At 37.0% G+C, this 15,051-nt stretch overlaps 1 protein-coding gene across 20 annotated transcripts in view; it reads left to right on the top strand.

The window, feature by feature from the left end:
- The window catches only part of mmd (mind-meld), a 619,790-nt gene that overhangs the window by 336,810 nt on the left and 267,929 nt on the right, over positions 1-15,051 (top strand). For all 20 annotated transcript variants that reach the window (XM_043427306.1, XM_043427287.1, XM_043427309.1 and 17 more), the window contains exon 18: positions 2,163-2,258. In XM_043427306.1, the coding sequence (XP_043283241.1) occupies positions 2,163-2,258 (96 nt within the window). The remainder of the gene's footprint in view (positions 1-2,162; positions 2,259-15,051) is intronic.

Here is a 15,051-nt window from a genome sequence, read left to right on the forward strand (position 1 = left end):
ATTTTTATTATTTTAAGTCGCCCGAGCACGTAGTTACGATCAAAATTTGCAGAAAAATAACCCGAATTTAAGAAAAATGACCACAAGTCAAATTAATAGTATGAAAAACAATCACAATGAAAAATGTAAAAAGCGACTACGACGCATGCGCGGGGAGAGCGTCGATGGGCTATAGGACGCGTACGTGACTTTTCGCGATTGTAATTAATCAAATCGTATTAAACGAAGTAAAAATGCCAAATTGAAGAAGAAATTCAGTAATAATTGATCCAATTGAAGTTTTTGTTATTAAAAACCATACAAAGCTGAAAATCATAAAAAGCGGTAGTCCGCGCATCGTATGTTAGCCCGCTCGACCAACGGGCGAGCGTGAATCATGGCAACGGGCCAATCAGAGTAGGCGTTACAGAAAGATGCGCAGAACCGATCGAAAGCTGAGATTCTCGGCGCTCGAGAATTTCATGGTGGGGAACGGGGTATAAGAAGCGCTGCGCGACTCATTCGGCAGACAGTTCTCCCTGGCTAAAGAATCAACTCGGACCTCTCTCAGTACATCTCTACATCAGCCTCAGCAATACTACACCTATCCTTAAAATTTTTGGGGTTCCCGTAGCGCGGACTCTCGGATCGACTCGGCGACGTCTCGATCCCATAGCCCGTGGACGGTGAATTGCCTATTTCCTTGGATGCCTGGATTCTCGGAGCGACTCGGCGACGTCTCGATCCCATAATCCAGGGTCCACACCTAACCTCTAAAAAATTTCCGGCTTTCCGTTGCACGGAGTTCTCGGATCGACTCGGTGACGTCTCGATCCCATAACACGTGGACGGAGGGTTACCTTTACCCGGTAAATGCACGGACTCTCGGAGGGATTCGGTGACGTTTCTATCCCATAGCCCGTGGTTTACATCCTACCCTTTTACATTTTTTTACATCTTTGTTGAGGAGGATTAAAATTTATCCTATTATTAAGAATTAAATTCGCATTTGAACAACATTGTCCGAGGTGGTCCAGACAGGGAAATCTAGACCCATTTAGAAAATAATAATCCAAGAAACGATAGTTTAAGATTGATTTTATATCGAGTAAAAAGAAATTCAAAATTGTAAAAGTAAGAAATACTCTTATTTGATTTCAAAAGCGAGCGTAACAGGACATCGGAAAAACCGCGTCAAACGAATTATAGCATGAAGCATCGAATCGAGAGCTTTTTTTATCGAGAGATTAGAACGAACGCGACCATTTAATTTAAAATTGTTTTATCTCTAATTATTATTTTTGTACAATCAAATTCCGAAAATTGAGAAATTAAAAAATTATCTCAGACAGAGAATTTGCAACGTTTTCGGGTCTTTCGGGTCTTTTTCCCGCCAGATCCGATTAAACAAAGCAAGACAGTTTAAAAACAAAAAACACAAAATTGTTTTCGAATTAGGGAGCCAAGGCGCAAAATTTCTTTTATTTTTGTCAAAATTCGGTCTAATAATTGAATAAAATTGATTATTTTTATATTTTACCAGAATTCACAGTGTCCGCGTTTTCTTCATACCTGCTCCTTATTATTAAGGTTGCTCGAACCGACGCGTGGCGGCGTTCAGGCCAGGTCGGCAAGAGCGTTTCGTTACAATATATAAATTAGATCAAAATCGGAGGGGTCGACCTCCCTATGTTTCCTTGTTAGTAAATTGTCGCTCGAAAAGTACTATACGCGATTCTTAAAATAAAAGTTATAATTACGTGACGATGAGTCCCGTTCCGACTCAGTCAACACCCGACGAGTCGAACGGCGTCAAAATGGGCCGTATACCCGGTCCACTGGTCGACACGATTCGTACGAATGGCGGGGCAAAATGTCACGTCACAGCGTATAGTAGGGTGCAGCAGGACTCGCGCTTCGTTAGCCTCTTAATACTTGGTGTCGAACCACTACCGCGTCTCTTGATCACTGGACAGCAAATACTGAAAGAAAAACACATAAGCTATGAAAAAGTGTGCGAAATAATGTATGGGATGTGTGAAATAATAATAATCAGTGTGTGAAATACATATTATTTAGTAAGGATTTTCGAGAAAAAACGCGGTTCCTCTGATGCAATATCTTAGTAAAAACACTTTTATAAATGTACTTGGTTACTTAATGTTTGTGTTTGACTTTTGCAGATATGCTACAATCAAACATGTACGAGTCTATTTCCACACATTGATCCCAACAGATGCCCAAGCAATCACAAGAACAACGAGTGTTCGGGAAATGGAGTGAGTTAATATTTCATCATTTATTTATCTAATAAGATTTTTATCTTTCATTTGTACGATCGAAAGCTAGTGAAGAAATGAGAAAATAAAAGTAGACTCGCATTAAAAACACAAGAAGTTCGCAAATTCAAAACAAATAGTTGCATATGCGTTTCCATCACGGAAATAAGTGAAATAAAGAATCGTTATTAAGGAAGATGGAGTGTAATATGATGGCAGATTAATGCTGAACGCTAAAGAAAGAAATAACAAGAGAAGATAAAGAAGGAAAAGAAACCTATTGCATAGGTCGTTCGGAGAGATATAACGCTTGTGATAGTTTTATATGAAAGTTTTTCATCGTATTACGTAACAATATATATATTAGGGTGTGTCATTTTAGGGCAACATTTTTTTTTGGGTGCTCACTCAAAAATCTTCAGTTTATACATTAAAAAAAAATTGTCGCGAAAGGAAAAGGCTGTTAAAAAATATTTAGAGGTTCATCATCGGCCTTATAGTTTTCTCATTTAAATAACATTGAAAATGTGCTTCCTTTCATTGATATTGGTATTTCTCAGTCCGTGGGGTTGTGTGGGTGAGTTTTTGTAGGAAATTGAATTGGCTACAAAAAAAGTCCTTTGAGAAAAAACGTTTCAATCAACTGTTTCCGAACTATTCCTATTCAAAGCGAATTTTAGATGAAAACAAGCGTTTAAATCTACTTCTCCACTAATTTTTCAAAGATATCGTAAATGAAAATTTTATATGAAACCTTTCACGACTGATGTGAGCTCAAGATATATTTTACGGATAAATGTTCTAGGAAATTTTTCCATAGCCATAGAATTTTCTTTTAATACCTTTTGTGATGTTAAGAATATTGAATATATAGTCTTATAATTTTGTTTTAATCCAAATTTTTAATTTCAAATTCAGATAATTTGTTATCAGAACATTCCGAATATTCGGTAATTTGTTTTCATTTAATTTTTTCGATCCAATCCCGATTAGATAGTGAATGTTTTTTCTCGTATTTTTTGCGGACATTGTTGAGAAAAAAAGCAGTGGTTGCTGCTACTATATCTGTCATGATCATCAAAACATGTAATTCCTATGGTGTGAATGACCATGTGTTATTTAAAAGTAACTAACAATCATGGTAAAAATCCTCAAAATGATCAGATAATGCAAGTAACTTTATAAGTAAGTTGTTTTGGATATGAAAAATATTATATACTGTATCATATTCATGTTTGGATAAACCTTACTGAATTTTACCATCCGTATTGCAATTAATATCTATAATAGAATAGGCATTATTATAATATTTCATGATAGGAACAATTTTTATAATTTTGCGGAGACTTGTGTCTCTAGGTATTGCTGATTATTTGTTATTGTTAAGACAGCCATACCGCAAGGGATGTTTATACCGTTCTCCTGAGTAAAAGTGCGACAAAAAAAAGTCGATCAGAGGAAGGCTCGACCCCGGGATTTTCAGAGTTTGAGTTTGGAACGCAATCCAGTACGCTACCACATACTTTATAGCCGAAAAAAACAAAACGTCTATATAAACCGTAATGACGACTTATATATGCGTTTGCTTGTATCCTAGTTATAAAACGTATGGTAGCGCAGTGGATAGCGCTCCAGGCTCGAACTCCAATAGTCCGGGGATCGAGTCTCACTTAGGTCAATCAATGTTTTCTTCGGTTTGTTGAAATCGTTTCTTTTTGTTAAAATCCTTCCTCTCCGTGGTCTACCTTAAATCATTGCCAAGCGTACCATAAGCGTATAGTCGAGAGTACAATACCTGATCGTCAATGATTCTATTTATTTTAGAAGGAAAAGTATTACTATTATTTAGTGACATGTACACAATATATGTTTGGCAAGGTCATTGTTGCTGTTAATATATGCGCTTGATGTAAACGACTTATAAAATTTAGTAAATACAATCATATTTTTTTTGAATATGAGCGTTACCATAAAAGTATTTTTATCACCTCAGAGAAACATGCAAATATGGTACTATGAACCAAAAATGTTTCTCAGTGTGTTGAGACGATCCATACCTGTCAACAAAATGATTATCGGCCGTACCGACGCAGTAGAGCGTGGTACGACAATTAATCGATCAAGGCGCCAGCGGCTGGGCTCGCGTATCGACCCACCTCGTAGCGATCGCGCAGAATAGCTATCTCTTTAAAATTCACTTAAATAAATTCAATCGTCTAACATGAAAATATTTGAAACTTACGGAAGAATTAGGGAAAATTAGGAAGGTGGAAATCTCACAATAAAATCACTTGCAAATTGAAGAAATTTTATAATATCAAACAACTCGTGTAAATTCAAATTCAAATGTATTTCGCGCGCTTCAGAGAACAAGTGCACATTCGCCAATCAAGAGATCCAATCAATGCGAGAATTTCAAGACCAACGAATTAAGAAATCATCCATTAACAATTGGCCCAACGAAGTGTCGCGTTTGCGCATCGCTGGAACTCCGAAAAAAGGCATTGGTCCGAGCCAATCAACCAATAACAAAGGACATACGACACAAAACTTAACCAATCGGGTAATTTGAGAAGGTTTGAGATTAACTTGATTGGTGAATGGGCGTAATTGTCGCAATGCGACAAAATTATTATGATGATTTGTCGTTGTTTCGCGCGAGTATAAGAAGGCAATGGAAACTGGTCTGAGCGGCCAGTCTAGTCCTCATCACGCTAGACCCGCTCTCACTAGCCGATCTCGAGATTCGCAACTCGGATCCGCATTACGCAAACTAGCCGACTCTGGCCTAGGAAACCAGAGTCCGCTTTACGCATTGAAAGAAAAAAAAATATTGCTCAGGAAGCAACCTTTATCATATACCACCGACTCATGCTGACAGGGTGGGCCCCATTCGATTTCGTTTGGGTTCAGGATTGTCAGTGTGGGGCACCGATCTAGTCAGGAGGGCGGGGATGGTTCGATTTCGTTCCGTCTGAAAATTTCTGGTTAGATTACCTATTCCTTGTCTGCCAAGAGGGAGGTGATCGTTCGGCTTCGTTCGATCAAAAGATTCTTGGTGGATTCCTCTCACTCATGCCAGGAGGGCGGGGACAGTTCGATTTCGTTCTGTCTGAAGATTCCTGGGTGGGTTCTAATCCGTGAATAAATCCTTTTTTGGCTTCCTGAGCTCGAGTAGAGTCCATTTAAAAGTTTTTGATCAAACATTTTTTTACGAATCCAAATTATTTTGCAAATCACTCAGAACTATCAAATTATTTTGGGAAACTTTGAATCATTTTGGGAAACACTAAATTTTATTTGCGAAACACCAAATCATTTTGCGAAACACTAAATTTTATTTGCGAAACACTAAATCATTTTGCGAAACACAAAATTTTATTTGCGAAACACTAAATTTAATTTGCGAAACATAAATTATTGTTCAAGTTACTATGCGAGAGACTAAAGTATTATGAAATTCATTTGCGAAACACTGATCGAGTTATATTGCGAGACATCTGATAGTTTGCAGACTTAGAATCATTTGCGGTAAAAGAAATTATTAAAAAATTATTTTGCGAATCTAACAAATTATTTTAGAAATCATTGAGAATCTATTGGCGAAATATTAATTATCAAGAGCGATTGATGAGGACCGAATTAAATTTATGGCGAACCTTTTTGCGAATGAATAAAAGACATTAATGCGATCAAATTATTTTGCGACATTTGAACTAAAAGTCTTTGCGAATTAGAAATCAATTCTTTCATTTTGTTAGATTATTATACGAGGCAGACCTATTTACGAACTATTAATTTGGAAAGATTTAAAAAGGAAAAGTGCTGAGATTTTGTACTTAAACAAAACACCAAAAACAACAAACAAAATTTGAATAAAAGTTTTTTTGTTTATTTTGACATTACTTTGAGTTGACTCTTGTTTTTCTTTCATACCTGCTCCTTTTATTTATAAGAAGCTCGAATTCACGCGTAACGGGGTGTTCTGTCACCATCGTACCGTTACAGTGTGTTCGCGACCAATTTTTTGCTATTCACTAGTATTTTCGAATCACCTTCCAATTGTACAGCTGATGAAGAACAAAAACGAATTTCCATTAAGCATAAATAAAATTGTAGATTGTGTTAAATTTGCTGGCCTCGCAGCGCGTTATACGCTCGCGTCGCTTCGTGCGCTCGCTGTGCGTGGTACACTGCTTTACGAGTAAATTTCGTGCGGCGTACTGCAGGATAGCGCTGCTCTGCGGCATTGCACGATACAGAAATTTTCTTGAAGATTTTTATAAAATTCAGTACTCGAAGGTTTTGGTTTTGCTCATTAGAAATCGAAATTCAAATTCGGAAACTCCAGTTCACCGATATATGGTGGACAAAATACATCAAGTTTTTTTTGATGATTGTGAAACTGGGTACTTGAAAGTTTTTCGGGTAACTAACTACGAATCTGAATCTGAAATTAAAAATTTGGAAAAACAAAATTACAAGACCGTACATTCAATATTCTTAACATTATAATAGGTATTAAAGGAAAATTCTATGGCTGTGGAAAAATTTCCTAGAACATTTATCCGTAAAATATATCTTGAGCTCACGTCAGTCGTGAAAGGTCGAATCGAAAAATTTAATTCACATGACTTGCTTAAAAGGAAATTCAATTTCATATAAAATTTTCATTTACGATATCTTTGAAAAATCAATCGAGAAGTAGATTTAAACACATGTTTTTATCTAAAATTCGCTTTGAATAGGAATAGTTCGGAAACAGTTGACTGGAACGTTTTTTCTCAAAGGACTTTTTTTATAGCCAATTCCATTTCCTACAAAAACTCACACACACAACTCCACGATATGAAATCAGACTGAGAAATACCAATATCAATGAAAGGAAGCACATTTTCAATGTTATTTAAATGGGAAAACTATAAGGCCGATGATGAGCCTCTAAATATTTTTTAACGTTCTCCTTTCGCGACAATTTTTTTTTATGTATGAACTGAAGATTTTTGAGTGAGCACCCGAAAAAAAAATGTTGCCCTGAAATGACACACCCTAATATATATAAATATTCCACTGTCTAATACCTGCTTTGGTCTAAACATTCTACACGTCTGTGTTTGTACGTGCAGTAGTACGTATTACAAAGGCAACACGCAGGCGCACATACAATGTAATGTCGGGAAAGGCGCCTAGGACAGCGTGATGTATTGTATTTAAAGTGAACGTATATTTTCATCATTTTTCAATATTAATAGCAGTTTTTACATGTGCCGAAAAATAATGCCAAGACGTATCGCGAGAATCGGGGAAAAATATACCGATTGACTTGAGACAATTCAGAAATTATTATTTGATTTTATAAATATGAGGAAAGGGTTGTAACTGGTTACCTTTAAATTCCAAAGACCCCGAGCCCATTTACAAGATCTTCAATTAGACAAAATAGTATCGTCATATAATTTTCTAGTTCATTCTGAAACATGGATGGGCAATGACAACATTTTCAATATTCTCGCGTTGTCACTCCACAATCGATATCAATTCATAATGATTAGGATAATGAGATCATGGTATACCAGTAATTATTGTGGTGGTTTACGTTTCTCCCAACAAAATAATAAAGACTGTTATTGAATTCATACACGAGAAATTGAAACCATAAACTTTCCCTAGGAAAAAAAAGGTTGGGACAAGTACATTGTTGGCCCCTCGTTTGCTGATAATTCCATCCATAAAAAAAACTTGAAAAATTTTTTTTTTTTAATTGTAAAAAAAATTATTTTATAAAAAAATACAGAACAATTCGAAAAAAATTTCACAAATCTTGAAAAAACATAATATTTAAAAAAAAACTAATCTGTATTGAAGCGAAACACACTCTCAAACACTTATTTCGACGACATGGCACGCACGAGTGTTTACATCGGCGGCCATATTGAAAACCTGTCACTTCGCGAAGCGGCGCTCGGGAAGCGAGGCGCTCAGCGCTGCCAACTCAATTTCGCTTCATCAAAATTCCCTAGACTCGCAAAATTCTTGATTTAATTCAATTTTGATTAAATAATATTATTCTTGTTCAGAAAATTAATGCGGATCATTAGAAAAACATATTTGGAACAAATGGGTGAAGATTTAAGATTGAAATTATTCAAAAATTGAAGAAAACTTTTCTTTGAGAAATCGAGCGATCACAGTGCGCATGCGCCATGACCTACATTCAACAGGCACGTGCAAGAACGTGACTTTCGGCAAATTAGTGAATAAAATCAAATAAAAATAATCTTGTGAACAAAATCAATAGAAAACAAAATCAAATAATAGAAGAAGACTTTAAAGGGATAAAAATCGATCCAAAATACATTTTATTAAATTTTATTGAATTCTTGCACATGCGCAGTGTGACTACAGCTCGATTGGGCCAATTGGGACCCACGCGGGGGAGTTAGCGCACCAATCAGAGAATTTAGAATGGGAGTCCCTGGTTCGAGATTAAGTCGCGCAGCGAATTAGAGTAAGGGACAAAGTCCAAGCGCGTTATTATTATTATTTCCTTTGTTCGAGAGAGTATAAAAACCCGAGCGCAGAAGCTCCGGTAGCTAGTCTCGTCTTGAATCTCGCCACGCTAGACTCGCTAAAGCAACAACGCTCACTGAGCATACAAAGAGCCAGTCACGTCTCGAATCCTTGAGAGCTCGACTCGCATGCCGATAACCAAAAGCCAGTCTTGCCTCCGGATTTCGCCGCGTGTACTCGCCATTAAATCGAGAATAAGGAAACATAAATTTTTCGCTCATTTCATAACAGCTCTAAGAACAAAGAGCAAAATAACATCGCTAAAACACCACTCAGAACTCAAAAATAACACTTTTCCTCTCTCACGCTAAGAGGGCCGGGTTCATTCGATTCCGTTTGAATTCAAGATTCTCAGGTGAGAGTTTCCGATCTATCCAGGAGGGCCGGGACAGTTCGATTCCGTTCTGTCTCAAGATTCCTGGTAGATTTCCAATCCTTTCTCTATCCAAGAGGGCCGTGGCCGTTCGATTTCGTTCGGTCACAAGATTCTTGGGTAGGACTCCTACCTTTCCACGCCAGAGGGGCCGGGACAGTTCGGCTTCGTTCTGTCTCAAGATCTCTGGGTGGATTCTTTTCCATCAACGAATCATTGCTTTCTGAGTGGCGATTAAATTCATTAAAAATTATTAAAACCAAGCAAGTTTTCTTTATTCTCAAAACGAGACAATTTCGAGTCAATTATTATTTTGAACTAATTAAATTATGCAAAACCAATTTAACTCACTAAAAACAATTTATTTGAATTATATCGAGTCAAAAAAGTGAAAAAGCAAATAAAATTCACTCGTCACACTCAATTTGAATTGTATAGAGTCAAGAAGTGAGTTTATAAAATTAAAAGCTCAATAAAAATAATTATTTAATCGATCAAACAAGCGTTGGCGAGATAATAGTCATTACAATTTCGAAAAATTAGATTATCGCGAAATTTCAATAAAAATTAAGTATTATCAAGAAAAATACCGGAAATAAAATTATTCATGCGAAATAAAATCTAATAAAACACAATTCTCAGGCAAAACAAAATTCATTTATTTTTGTAATTTGATTCGTGAATATTCAAAATTTAATAAATAATTTGTTATTTTCAATTTAATTTCATCGCACTTTTGTTTTTCTTTCATGCCCGCTCTTCTTTAACATAGAATTGCTCGAATCCACGCGTGACGGTGTGCACAAGCACAAACGTACCGTTACAGTATCTATTTATTAAAGTGTCAAAAGAATCAATCAAGTAAAAAATAAAAAACCAAAAAATCGCACTTGAAATCATTTTGGAAACCGATGCCTCATTCTTTTTATTCGTTTCGAACAGCTAAATCAATTGAAAAAAATTCCATCCAATCTACGTGCAGCGATAAAATTTATTATATCAATTCGAGGCCAAGTATTTTCTAATGAATTGAAAAACGGTACCACTTGAATTACGTGCAGCACTAAAATTTATGATATCAATTTGGGGACAAATATTTTATTAGTAACTCCAAATTTTGACATTGTTAAATTGTTCTAAGAAGCTTTTAAATCAAAAAAAAATCACATGAAAGCTAGTCATTTGTTACTCCATTGTGGCAGAGACTTATAAGAAAATCGATTCTTCTCAGAGTTTCAGGATCCTTCACAAAATTCGACGTCGATTGATCGATACAAATTATGTTTGAATATGTGTTAAAAGTACTTGTCCGGTCCATCACATTCCGTTTAAACATTCAGAAATTCTGTAGGTTTCCATGGATGTTAGTAGACATTATACTTAATAGTATCCAAAACTAAGCATCTGGAAACTTATCGTAATGAATCCTTACACCAATAATTCCACATTTGCAGTTTGCAGAATAGGAATACTCAACATACACGTCATTTCATAAGTATTGTTGTCAAAATTTTTGTTTGCCTACCGCATTCTGAAGATTCGACTTTTCATATTATCAGCAAAAAAAAGCATCCAAAGACTTTTTGGAACAAGTTTCAAAATTTATTACTCGACAGACCAGGTGGAAAAAGAATAACTACACTTATATCAAGACCAGAAACTGTTTTGAGAATATAATGTACAAAATGTGCGATTGATGATCATATAGTTGGAAACCTCTTGAATCACGTTACCACAATCAGCATGAAGAAGTAGTAGAAAATCATAGGACACATATTAGGCAACCAATTAATAATATGTATCGATCCGCTGCAAACCGATGGAGGCAAAACAAGGATCGGAAAGAGCAGAGCCAAACTCAATGGGAAGTAAAATATGGGAATATTCAAAAATAAAGATGACACAAGAAATAAATTAGAAAACATTTATTCAATTGGAGTTTCTCACATTATACTAACAGTTCCGTGTGTTCTTGGTTTATTAATTATCAACCATACTATTTCAGATCGCAAACAGAAAATTTAACGTTATAGGTTGACGAACGTTTTTCCTCACAACTTCCAGACCTATTTTTGATAAACTGATTTGCCTTATTTATATTATTCATTAACTATGCGAACGTTTGTTACATTTGTCGAGCTCTTCGTAACGTTAAACCCCGGCCGGTTCGTTACCAGACAGCTATATCAAAGGGAACTCGTATATATACCTACATTATTACACATGATATATAATCACGCAACTGACGATATATTGTAACGGTACGTCTTCTGTCAGAATGCACCGCCACGCGTAGATTCGAGCTTCTTATAAAATAAAGGAGCAGGCATGAAAGAAAAACAAAAGTGAGAGGAAAGATCTGTGAAAAATCAAAAGTTTTATTCAAGAAATGACTTCGTCGCTATTTCGTGATTAATTTACAAAAGAGAATCTTGGTTTTTAGTACTTTCGGTATTTTTCTTTTTGTCCAAAAAAGGGAACAATGATCGCACGCAGATGACGTGATTTCGCAATCGACTTCGCAATTACAGAAAACTTTTGAGCAATTAACTTTCGCAAATAAGGACTCAAGTTTCGCAAATAGAGAATTGGCTTTCGCAAATAAAGAATTTTGTTTCGCAAATAAACTTCGCAAACAAAGATTTAACTTTCGCAATTAACGGATTTTGGTTACGCAATTAAGTTTCGCAGTTAAAGAATTTTCATTAGGCAAATAAATTTCGGAAATAAAGATTTAACTTTCGCAATTAAATTTTTGTTATACAATTAAATTTCGCAAATAAAGAATTAACTCTGGTAATTACAGAATTAAATTTCGCAAATGAAGAAGTAAATTTCGCAAACACTGAATTTTGTTTAGCAATTAAAGGATTAAATTTCGCAAATACTGAATTTTGAGTCGCAATTAAAGGATTAAATTTCGCAATTACTGAATTTTGTTTCACAGTTAAAGAATTAAATTTCGCAAGTAAACAAATTTTGTTTCGCCCGCCTTTAGAATTTATGATTTCGTACAAAAGCGAAATAAATCTCAATTGATTGTCTTAAACGTTGGCACCTACCAACCGGAATTCAATCCACCCAGGAATCTTAAGGCAGAACGAACCCGAACTGCCCCCGCCCTCCTGGCATGAAGGGAAGGATTCCCCCAAGAATCTTGTGACCGAACGGAGCCGAACGGTCACCGCCCTTTTGGCAGGAAAAGGATGGGTAATCTGGCAGAAATCTTGGTCCAGAACGAAATCGAACTGTCCCCGCCCTTCTGGTCAGATCGGTGCCCCAGAGTGGAAATCTTGAACCCAAACGGAACCGAATGGGGCCTGCCCTTCCAAACTGAGTCGGTGGTAGTCTACGTTTTGCAAAGCGGATTCTGAGTTACGAAGTCAGAATCGGCTGGAAAAATTGCGTGTGCGGATCTGAGTTGCTCAATCTGCAGATCGGCGTGCGTAAGCGAGTCAAGCGTGATGAGGGCAAGACTGGCTATCTAGACTGGCTCTCGACGCCCTTTTATATGCGAAATAACAATGGAGAATAATAATAATAATTTTTGGCGGAATGCGCCAATTTTCCTGATTTGCTATCGAATTTAATCTCGAACTCTCTGTTTGCTCTAAAATTTCTAATTGGCCAATTTTATCTTCGGTGTTCTCTATTATTGGTTGCTTAATTGCGACCAATCGTAAATTTTTATTTTAATGAAGTGCGCGTGTGCGACACTCACAATCGCCAATCGAGACCGAGTAATTGTCTCATTTGTCATTCGAGATATTCGCCTATTGGCTGGATTTTTTGATTGGCTCTTGCGAGCCTGGTCGTAGCAGCGCGCGAAACCTGTTTGAATTCAAATTAATCGCTTTGAAATGATTTGATCAATTTTTCTTGTGTTTTGAAGTGAATTTGCTCTGAAGTTGCCACTAATTGATACGCACAAATATTTCTTTACATCTCCGTTCTTTGTTGTTAACGGGAAATGAATTTCTTAATGAAAATGATAGAAAATTGGTTTTTCTGGTGATCTACGTGGCGCGGGTCGATAAGCACGCCCGTACGCTGGCGCCTCTCTCTGAGTGATACGCGTATCGCTGATTGCCATCGGTACGGCCGCATGCTCTATTATCTAGTTCGTCTCAACGCCCCCCAGAACAAAAAAAAGAAATTTGAGACTCGAAAAATTTTGTTTTTGTTCTCAAAAAAAAATAAAGTAGTAATTCGTAAATAACGCAGTGCTAAATCGGGGCAATGGGAGGTCAGGGCGATGGTCGATGGTGGTGATGATGTCGTTGACCTTGGATGATGATGATGATGAGATCCTCGCAGATGTTGAGGGGTTCATGGGTGAAGTTGTTCTGTCATAAGCTCGACCTCTTTTTCTTGTTCACGTTCTAGGTCCAGAAGCTTTAGATGTTCGAGTTGGCTAATTTCTGTGGCCACTGGATCGAATAAAGGTGGAAGCTCCCCATCCAGAAGATAATAGATCTCCGCAGGCGATGCACATTGGATATCATCGAGCAGGCAGTAGTCGTATTCACCGTATTGAGCAAATTGATTTTTTATAAGGCTCTCTCCCAGGTTGATTTGATATGGAGTGATGAAAAGTTCCACCTCGTGTCCCTCTCGAGTCGGGTGATCTCTGATGATGGTGATTCTTGACGTTTTGTTGACCAATTTTTGTTTGTAATGCACACTGCAGGTCATCTCCCACCGATCTCCGTAAAAGGGCTGGATATTGCCGATGTAGGCCTTTGTACAGAATGGTGGTACTGTGGCATATTGCAAAGGTAGTTTGTATAGATTGTGGAGCGGATGTAGAGAGCTTCTGCCCCAGTCTATTAACCTCAGAGTTGCCTCGCCATCCTCCACGCTTAATAGTTCACCTCGACAAATGCTATCCCCTTCCATGACTGCATAGTAGCTGTTCGATGTTGGCCCCGTATATTGGTATCTGTCGACGATGTCGGAAAGCATCTCCTCCTCAAATCTTCCCAGCTCTTCCAGCTTGATTGGTTTAGTGTATGTGAAATTCGTGGGGTTGAGAAATTCCAGAATTTTTATATCGAAGGTGCCTTCCCAGCTGGTTGGCCATGGTGATGGCATCTGGACGCCAGGAACGACTTGGTGAATCATTTTTGTTGGCTGGGTAAGAGCTGACGAAGTTGTTCGAGTTCGAGGTGTTGCTTCCAACTTGGCTGGTCGCTGACTGATGAGCAGTTGCTCTGCTCACCCGGTTTTATACTGCCTCGGCGCCTCCCTCTTTTCGTTCGGCAGCCTCCCTCTTCTTCTGTATGCGATGTTCTGATTCGTCGATTCGGGGAGTGGGGGTTTACAATTTTTATCCCTGCCATTCAGCTAAAGTGCTGCCCTCTCTTTTAGTGGTGTTTGAGATTCTTAAATTTGATGTCACTTGATATAATAAGAGTAATGAGAACAAGATTCTTGATAAATTTGAAAAGTTGTGGCAATTTCAGGCGAATTTCGAAATTTTTATTTATTTAACACCTAGGATAATATTAGCCTGTGTTTACCAGGGAAAGAAAAATACCAAAATTTGTTCTGTTTCAAAAGAAAATAAATCTTGTTTTTATTCAGTTTTTCGTCTCGACAAATTATTTTTTCGGATTAGGTTCCACTCTGTTGGCATTAGATGCGCGACAGATAACAAAGAAATAATACTCGTAACATTGTTTATAGTAAAAGAAAACTTATCGTGATATCTTCGTTATAACAAAAAAAAACTTTTTATCATCAACTGAATTGTATAAAAAATGTAGTCTTCGCTTTATCACAGTCTTTCAAAGAAAAAGTGGCTTGTTTGTGCCATCGTAGCGTTTGTAACTCATAATAAAAAAAAAT

This window comes from Venturia canescens, chromosome 8 (assembly GCF_019457755.1).
Source record: "Venturia canescens isolate UGA chromosome 8, ASM1945775v1, whole genome shotgun sequence".
Lineage (NCBI taxonomy): Eukaryota > Metazoa > Arthropoda > Insecta > Hymenoptera > Ichneumonidae > Venturia > Venturia canescens.